Here is a 10000-nt window from a genome sequence, read left to right on the forward strand (position 1 = left end):
TAAGAAGTACCGATCTGCCATGATGATGAGCAGCAGCACGAGCGGCAGCAGCGGAACCATCACCGCCACCACCGGAGCAGAACGCGAGGGAGAAGAGTTCTCCACCGGAAGTAAGAGTAGGAAGAGTTCTCCGGTGATTGGAGGAGGAGCAGAAGAGGATGAAGAACTCGTGACCCGGCGCTATGGTATCGAAGAACTCGGTACCGACCGTTATTTCATCTCCCCGAGCTCAGACGCAAGTGCGTGCTCGTTGTTCCCGTACGGCGCGCAGGGAGGCTCGGTGTACGGCGGCGCGGGCGCGCGCTACTCCACACCTTACTCCTCCGCCGCATCGGTGCTCGCGCCCCCACCTCCTCCTCCACCTCCGCCGCCTCCACCTGGCGCCGTGTGCAGCTCACGCGCTCAGCTCGCGCCTCCAAGCGCCGCCGCTTATCAGTTCGGACAGGGGCCCGCGTGCCTGTATCCGTCATATCACCCCGGTCTCGCAGTGGGCAGAGCTCAGGTTTACCTGTGTAACCGTGCGCTATGGCTCAAGTTCCACCGCCATCAGACCGAGATGATAATCACCAAACAGGGCAGGTACGGGACTCACACACACATGCGCGCGCGCGCGTTCATCTGCAGTCAGTTAGGTGTGTGCTTGCTTTCTTAAAATATTGTGCCGTAAAATCAAAACTTGTTGTTTTATTAGGATTGTGTTTATATCCTAAATGAAGCTCAGACCTCAGTAGTAATAAATGTTCTCTCAACAATTTATTCCTTTAAATGTGATTCATTAAATCAGGAAACCTTTTCTTCAAAAACCACAGAAACGTAATGCGTGTTTCGGGTAGAAATGATTTGATAGTAAATAAATACATATCTATATTTCCTTGACACAAAACAGAACAATTCTCGCACACATCATGACAACAATCATTTTTCGACTTTGACAGAAATTGTCTAACGCGCATGCGCAGACGCAGAAGGGCGAGTGGATTCGCTTCGAGACTAAACATTTTCCCAAATTTCAACCTAAATGGATTTAAAATAACCTCCAGTATATCTAATAATAATAATAATAATAATAATATTAATAATAATAATATTATTGTTATTGCTGCTGCTGCAGGTGTGTGTGTGAGAGAGAGAGACAGAGAATATAAAAGAAAAAATTGTAAATATAAGTAAAACTTTGCACCACGTATCTAATTGATTTTAATAAAGATGTAGTTCCCTATTAAACACCCGCCCTCATGATGGTTGTAGAGTTCTGGTGGAAAGCTGCAGGTGTCAAAATATTACTAATGTTTAGTTCATAATTTATTTCATAATGGATTTATTCTTTTCCTCTTTAAAATATCTTTGTGCAGAAATACATCACACTTCTCAGCTCTCATCAGGACCTTACATCTGTCTCTATTATTATTATTATTATTATTATTATTATTATTATTATTATTGGCGAAATGGAAATGCACCAAGAATTATTTTGGTTACTGAATGAATTAATATATTAAGTTATTTAATCTAAGGCATCACAAAATATCAATTATCAAAAAATTCATGAGCTGAAATTGTGAAATATTTTTTAACATTCCATTTAAACCCAGGGGTGAATGATGATGATAATAATAATTATGATGATGATCATAATAATAATAATAATTAATAATAATAATTTGCTTTTCTTACCCATGTGAATACTTACTCTATATCTTATTATCCTTATTGTTTTTTTGTGTAGTTTATAATCTGTAGTTATTTCTGTACTGAATCTTTGATTATGCGTTTTAAATAATGTGACTTCTTAAGATTTTATTTATATGAATAATTTATACATTAATTTTAGATATAAAATAGATACATTTGATATTCTTCCAAAGCTTTGTTTATTTTTATTTACTTGTATTTAACAGAAATGATTTGTAGTTATGTCCAGTGACGTCTGCATTTAAACACAAATTAGGAATTGGAATTGTTTGTGCGCATGCGCATTTTTCCTTCGTTGCGCTTCAGAGTTTATTTTCTTGAATAATAGTGATTTAGTTTTTAATGATTGTGGGATTTTTCCTTAGACAGGGACCCGTTTTGGTTCCGCAGAGTTTGACGTTACGACACATTTTAACACTCCGTGTTGTCCCGTAACTTTTGCGCGCTAAAGGTGTGATTTTTATCCTGCAGTTAAATCCCATTTCCATAGAAATGAATCCGGTGTTTTGTCTCGTGCAGGCGCATGTTCCCATTCCTGAGCTTCAACATTGCGGGGCTCAACGTGAGCGCGCACTACAACGTGTTCGTGGAAGTCGTGCTCGCGGACCCGAACCACTGGCGCTTCCAGGGCGGGAAATGGGTCACGTGCGGCAAAGCAGACAACAACATGCAAGGTGAGGAAAAGGAGGAGGACCGGAGGGTCGCGCGCGCTCCCGTGCCGTTATACCTGCTCTGCGCCTGACAATACAACGTATAGTTTATAACGTGCAGCTGTAACGCGACCGTAGAATTTGTCTGTAAATGTAAATTGTCATTTAGAGTAATAATGGTTTTAAAAATTAAGGCGCGTTTTTGCAAGAATGTAAATAAATAAATATTATTGCGCGGTGAAAAATTGTAGTTTTACGCGCTCGCTGCTGCTGCAGTACAGAGAAGTGATGCATAACAAATAACCACAAAATTGATCATAATGAATATCATCAATAACACTGATGTTTCGGGTAAATGAACACTTTCGTTAAAGCAACATCCAGTGTGTAAGTTCCTTTATTCTGGTTGTAATTTTAATCGGTGAATTTTACAGTGAACGCGTTTAAAGAAATCAACAGTGATAAATCATTTACACACCACAGTTTTAATGCACGTCTGTAAAGATTTAATGCTTTATTTTAAAAGGTGCTGCACAGCGGCGTGTTCTAAATAACTTGTCACGATTTTTAAACAGTTATGTGTGGTTACAAGCGCACTTTCACTGCAGAGGAAAAGGGAACTAGAGATACTGAGTGATTCAAAACGTTAACACTTCTATAACATGGTGATTCGGGTTAATAATGACGGCGTGCCAAAGTACAGCACGGTGAAGAAAACATTTCAAATGAATTATTATTATTATTATTATTATTATTATTATTATTATTATTATTATTATTATTATTCAGCTTTTCATGAATGTGAGGTAGCAAAAGGCCATTAGGAGGATTATACAGGTACAGGAAATTTAAATGTTAATGTGTTCATTATTTCAGTTAAATGTATTTATTATTCTTTTTATTTATGTTTTTATTTATTTGTTTGTTTGTTTGTTTGTTTGTTTGTTTATTTATTTTGTAAAATATGATTTACTCTAAAAGGAATGTATTCCAGATAAACACAACCTGATCGTTGTTACTGGCTAACATCAAGTGCACACTTTTTGTACCATTAGTGCCCATCATTTTACCTTGTTTTTATTTGATTGTAAATTATCATTAAAATTCTAAAAATAAAAAAATTTAATATTAACAAACTGAGATCTTTAATTTCTGTTTAATTCAGTGGAAATAAGTGCTTGAGAGAAATAATTTAGGTTCTAGGGATTTAGGTATGAAAGAGTTTGATAAAACATCATTAAAATCAAATTGTCTTAAATTAAGTCACTATTTCTATATTTTAATAAAAACTAAAAAAATCGTGTATGGTGTTTATAAACACATGAAATGTAAGTGATGATAAAACTAAACATATTAGATCAAATACTGACTTTCAGTTTTAAGGTTTCCAAAAAGCATGAATTACTTTTTTATTTGATTTAATTTGCATTAATAAAATATAAATTAAGCAGGAGTTTAGAAAGTGAGAAGCTCTAAGTGTGTGTGTGTGTGTGTGTGTTTTGAGATAATTATGTAGATGTCTCCTCTTGAACAAAACAGCAGTGTTTAGGTCAGAGAATATTTGATTTTTATTTTAACAATTTGCAAACCAGTCACTGACCTTCACTCCACACTCCTCAGGATCTTACAGGGATTCATGCCTATAAGCGGGACAAGTGAGGACCGTGAGCTCCTGTGTAATCTGAGTAATTTGTGTGTTAATTCAGGAAATAAGATGTACGTGCACCCAGAATCGCCAAATACAGGAGCACACTGGATGCGGCAGGAGATTTCGTTCAGCAAGCTGAAACTGACCAACAACAAGGGCGCAAACAACAACAATACTCAGGTATACACACACACACACACACACACACACACACACACACACACACACACAAATATATACACATCCTAGTATTAGTGATCTTGTGGGGAAAAAAACAAACACAAGGTTTCGTGACATCATGCATTTATTTTTTGGTTGCATTAAATATTAAACACAAATTCATACACATCCCTGCTCGTGCTCATAAACAGTAAAACACACACACACATGCACACATTCTCGTATTAGTCAACTTGGAGACTAACGTGTTCTTGTAAGCTCAATAATGTGTCATAACAATTCGTGAGCTCTTTGTATTGGTGTTTATTTAAGTGTCTCATTTTATCTCAGTAGAGGTGCATTTTGGGGACTGGAGTGTCGTCATCAACACAGTAAAACACAGTTACACGATGACACGTGCATTTTTCTGTTAGCGAATTAGCAGTAAATATATACACACATCTTGGTGAATTTGAGGATGAAATCAGAATAAACACACACACACACAGAGTCATATATATGAACAGGTTGTTACATTGTAAATTAATTCTTTGTTAAATTCCTTCCAATAAAACACACACACTGTACCAGTGTGTTATCAATGGGTTGGGAGTGGTACTGTGAGGTGGAGAGTGATGTGTGTTACATGTAGGATCTGTGAGGTACGTAGGCTGATGGACCAGTGATACAAGATGTCTAAGGAACTGAGCCTCACTGGACAGAGTCAGTCGTACGTGTTGGTGAGAGTCGCTGACGAGTCTGATGAAAACTATTCCACACTGCTGTGAGTTTTTAGACTTTACACTTGCGTAGCATCTGTGTGATGGCAGGAGTGTAAACAGGCTGTTTTCATGTTCCATGAGCTGCTCCAACATCATATTGTAGGCTCTCCTGGTGAACCTGGCATTGTAAATATCCCTCAGTGACGTGATGTAGGCTGCTTCTCTGATGGTTATAAAACACACATGCATACATCAATACACACATTCGTGAATTTGTGGGGACCTTAAGTTTTTGAATGTCCCCTAATAAACACAGTACTGTTTCAGAATGACCCCTGATGAAGTGCAGTTTAGATGTGTTTATTTTAAAGTCATATTACACCTTAAGCATGCAAACGCGCGCACACACACACACACACACTAGTGTTCGTGAACCTGTGGAGACCTGGTGTTCTCATTAGCGTAGGTCTGATATATTCACCTTTATATTTGTTTATCATGTGTTGGTTATTTATTGGTCGGCTGTGTGACCTGATAAGAAAATGATATGAAGTCTTTATAAGTAACACAATAAAAAGTTGTTTCTTTGTCTTGTAGCTCAGATAAACTGGTTTGAAATAAATTGTGTTTGTGGTTGTGTTGTGATCCCCCTCCCCCACCCCCACTGTGTGAAATTGCCTTAAATAGTGTGAACTCACTGCACAGCATCTGAGGTGCAAATTTTCACTTTTTTATGCTAGCAAATCAACTTTATACACACACACACATGCACTGATGGTTATTTGTGCAAAAGCTGTAGGATGATTCCACACACACACAAACACACGCACATACTTTGAAGTGTCAAACCGCTATGTATCGTCCAAGAAAATGATGACGAAGCAACTTTAACACACATTTGATGCAGCATTTTACAGCATCACAGACCTAACCTGTTTGTTTTTTCTCGTTAATGAAGTCACACTACTCTGCAAGTTAGCATGCTAGCCAATTAGCTCAGGTGTAAATGAGGGTGTAACAGGTTTAGCAATATTTAGCCAATGGGAGAGAAGATAATGTGATTTTTGCACCAGATCTAATCCGATTTAGGAAGATTTTCCACTCTCCTTAGCACCTGCTGTAATTCTTACAGCAAAATTACCATGAAAATGACATAAAGGAGAAATATTAGGAACACAACAGCACATTCTACTATAATCCACATGCAGGAAAGATTATTGCGAGTTCCTTTATGGACTGTACTTTATAAGTGTACCAGTCGAGTGATCAATTGAGATGAAACATTAAACTCATGTTCTCTGGACCTTAGAGCTAAAGGTCATGTGTTCGTGTCTGTGTGTGAGTTTATGTAGAGACTTCACACTTCTGCTAATCACTAATTAATTATTTAGTGATCAGGCTCTTGGTTTAAAATAAACGCTTACTGGATGTGCCTGTCTGTGTGTCTCTGTCTGCCTGTCTGTGTGTCTCTGTCTGCCTGTCTGTGTGTCTCTGTGTCTCTGTCTGCCTGTGTGTCTGTGTGTCTCTGTCTGCCTGTCTGTCTGCCTGTCTGTCTGCCTGTCTGTCTGCCTGCCTGTGTGTCTGTCTGCCTGTGTGTCTGTCTGCCTGTGTGTCTGTCTGCCTGTGTGTCTCTGTCTGCCTGTGTGTCTGTCTGCCTGTGTGTCTGTCTGCCTGTGTGTCTGTCTGCCTGTGTGTCTGTCTGCCTGTGTGTCTGTCTGCCTGTGTGTCTGTCTGCCTGTGTGTCTGTCTGCCTGTGTGTCTCTGTGTGTCTGTCTGCCTGCCTGTGTGTCTCTGTCTGCCTGCCTGTGTGTCTCTGTCTGTCTGTGTGTCTGTCTGTCTATCTGTCTGTCTGTCTGTCTCTCTCTGTCTGTCTGTGTGTCTGTCTGTCTGTCTCTCTCTGTCTGTCTGTGTGTCTCTCTCTGTCTGTGTCTCTGTCTGTCTGTCTGTGTGTCTCTGTCTGTGTGTCTGTCTGTCTCTCTCTGTCTGTGTGTCTCTCTCTGTCTGTGTCTCTGTCTGTCTGTCTGTCTGTCTGTGTGTCTGTCTCTGTCTGTCTGTCTGTGTGTCTCTGTCTGTGTCTCTGTCTGTGTCTCTGTCTGTCTGTCTGTCTGTCTGTCTGTCTGTCTGTCTGTCTGTCTGTGTGTCTCTGTCTTGTGCAGTATCACATTGTTCCCTCAACACCTGCAGGTGTGTGTGTGTGTGTGTGTGAGAGAGAGAGATTTGGCTGAAGTAGAGACTTTGTTTGGTGGTTTGACACCTCTGTGCCATTTTTGCAAAGGCAGAACAATTCATACTGTGTGTGTGTGTGTGTGTCATTGTATTGTTTATTTTACACAAAATTCAACATACAAAGCCGACTTGTAAACAAATTTAATTGTCTACATCGCTATACTGAGAGTAATGTTTGGTCTGTAAATGTGGTGTGTGTGTGTGTGTTTTAGATGATCGTCCTGCAGTCTCTTCATAAGTATCAGCCAAGGCTGCACATAGTTGAGGTGAGTGAAGATGGGGTGGAGGACATGAGCGGAGAGTCCAAAACTCAAACCTTCACTTTCCCTGAAAACCAGTTCATCGCGGTCACCGCTTACCAGAACACAGATGTAAGACACACACACACACACACACACAGACACACATCAGTCTCACTTCCTTCTGCTTTCTTGACCTTCTGTTCCGTTAGTAAAATGAATTTTTCTCTCTCTAGATCACACAGTTAAAGATCGACCACAACCCGTTTGCTAAAGGCTTCAGAGATAATTATGACTCGTAAGTGTCTTTTACACACACACACACACACACACACACCCCAGTTCAGAGAGACAGACAGACAGGTTGCTGCATACATGAGAGATATATATATACAGAGGTATATAGCCAAAGAATGACAGACAATTAGATGGATGAATAGACATGGAGTGATATAGGAAAGAGTGGAGAGTTAGAGGGAGATATGACTGGCTAGACAGACAGATGTTACAGTTTTGTCCATGAGGAAATATAGAATCATTAAAGCACATTGTTTTGTTTAAGAGTGAATGAGTTCACGTGCAACAGAAACTCCAAATAATTACTTATGTTTTTGCTGATATCTAAAACAGATCAGGAGTTTTAGCTCCTTGGTACTCTGTACACTGGAAAAATGGTTCAAGGGTTCTTGTCTTCCTCCTAAAAAGCTTTTTCTTTATTTTGACCAATTTTCCACCATTTTAATTTACAACTTAAGGGTTTAAATGAGAGCCCTTAATGATTCTGTACTTTGTGTTGATAACCAGTTGTTAACCAGAAATGAATGTTTTAAGACATGCATCTACACTCAGATTAACACCTTTCTCTCTCTCTCTCTCTCTCAGGATGTACACAGCTCCTGAGAGTGATCGATTGACCCCATCCCCCACTGACTCTCCTCGTTCACACCAGATCGTCCCAGGAGCACGTTACGCCATGCAGCCTTTCTTTCAGGACCAGTTTGTGAATAATCTCCCACAGAATCACCGTTTATACGGCGGAGAACGTGCTGTGCCTCAGACCAACGGCCTCCTGTCTCCTCAGAGTGACGACTCGTCCATCTCTGCATCATCTGCGTCCTCCGCCGCTCAGCGGTGGTTCGTCACTCCCGTCCAGCAAAACGAGGCCGAATACTCCGTCCTTCCTTATGGCATTAAACCTATCCCGCTCCAGAGCCCACACTCATTTGGTTATTACCCAGAATCCTCTGCTTTTGCCTCAATCTCAGCTGGCTGGAGCGGCGGAAGAAGTTCCTATCAGAGGAAAATGGCTGCTGGTCTGCCGTGGTCACCTCGCCCGAGTCCGCCGTCCTTCTCTTTTCCTGAAGACCCTCTCACCACGACGACAATAACGACGAGCACTAAAGATAAGCTGCAGGATGAAGGAACAGCGGTTACTGCGGGCGCTGGGGGAGTCTGGGGGCTGGAGACAGCTTCAGATTTGAAGCCCTTGGACAAATTCGATGCCCCCTATGCCATGGTGTGTAAAAGACGACGTCTCTCATCCAGCGCCAACGCTTCACCCACCATAAAGTGCGAGGATGTGACGAGTGATGAGTACGGAAAAGAGCAGCCTAAAAGCTACTATGCTTTTTACACCAGCCCTTAAATGAATATTGTCTCGGGGTTTCTCTCTCCTGCGCCTCTCCCCTCGCTCTGCTATTTTAAAGTGCTTTTTAAATCTTTTTATTTTATTTTTTTTATTTTAACGCAGGTGCCAAAGCTCTGTGCTCCTTATCGTGATCTTAAGTTTCATTTTTGACATTTTGTGAAAGGGGATTTTCCTTTTATCTTTTTAAATAATCTGCTGTTTTTAAGTTTCTTTTCTATTTTAAACATAGATATATATTATATATAAAATCAGTGTGATGGTTTTTCCTCTCCCTTTAATTTAAGATCCTTTGGTTGTACAGTAATTGTGCACTTTAGATTGTGATGTATCTTGTATAAATTGTCTACATGGCACTGGTATGAGATGTGTAATAAAATGTGCTTTTCATAAAGTTCTTCATGTCCTTTTTGTTTTCTTCTTTTTAACACACTCAAATAATTAAATGCCAGAAAAGGCAAATCTATTCTAATGCAGTCTCAAGGTTTAATTAGTGAATGATTTCATTATTGGAAGCTGATTTATTTTAATTGGATCAGAGTTTTGTTACACAAAACCTTTTTTTCCCCCACAGTATCTATTTTTATCCCCCTATTTCCGTTTCTGAATAAAATGAATCCTATTTAACATTAAACAGCTCTGGTTTCATAATGTTTTAATATTTAACCAGCCAATAATAAACTCCTGATACTGAATTTGACATTTTTCATTTCTAATTGACGGCGTTTTAATTTTAAGTTTGAATCCTAATTCTTTTCCTGTGAAGCTGTTTTTTTCCGACAGTAAATCAGTGTGTGATGTCAAACAGATCAGAGATATGATATTATTTTCTTAATGAACCGCAAACGCAATATTTCGCTTATTTAATTCCATTTTATTTGAATTCAGACCTCCGCGTTCTTCTGTTTAAATTATTAGGAAATGAAATGAGTTTAAGTCGGGTTTCTGAGAGAGAGAGAGAGATAGAGAGACAGACAGACAGACAGACAGACAGAGAGAGAGACAGTTTAACTCGTTCA

General features: G+C 39.6%; 2 protein-coding genes across 2 annotated transcripts in view; both read left to right on the forward strand.

Annotated features, from left to right (window-relative positions):
• Positions 1 to 9378, forward strand: part of eomesa (eomesodermin homolog a) — a 9689-nt gene extending 311 nt beyond the window's left edge. The window contains exons 1-6 of the mRNA XM_060887144.1: positions 1 to 579; positions 2212 to 2366; positions 4049 to 4170; positions 7310 to 7468; positions 7573 to 7634; positions 8219 to 9378. The exon at positions 1 to 579 is cut by the window's left edge and continues 311 nt beyond it. Of these exons, the coding sequence (XP_060743127.1) occupies positions 1 to 579; positions 2212 to 2366; positions 4049 to 4170; positions 7310 to 7468; positions 7573 to 7634; positions 8219 to 8981 (1840 nt within the window). The 3' untranslated portion in view covers positions 8982 to 9378. The remainder of the gene's footprint in view (positions 580 to 2211; positions 2367 to 4048; positions 4171 to 7309; positions 7469 to 7572; positions 7635 to 8218) is intronic.
• LOC132857248 (uncharacterized) overlaps positions 1 to 10000 on the forward strand; it is a 246149-nt gene that overhangs the window by 141512 nt on the left and 94637 nt on the right. The window lies entirely within an intron of this gene.

The sequence above is a fragment of the Tachysurus vachellii genome, chromosome 14 (assembly GCF_030014155.1).
Source record: "Tachysurus vachellii isolate PV-2020 chromosome 14, HZAU_Pvac_v1, whole genome shotgun sequence".
In the NCBI taxonomy this organism is placed as follows: Eukaryota; Metazoa; Chordata; class Actinopteri; order Siluriformes; family Bagridae; genus Tachysurus; species Tachysurus vachellii.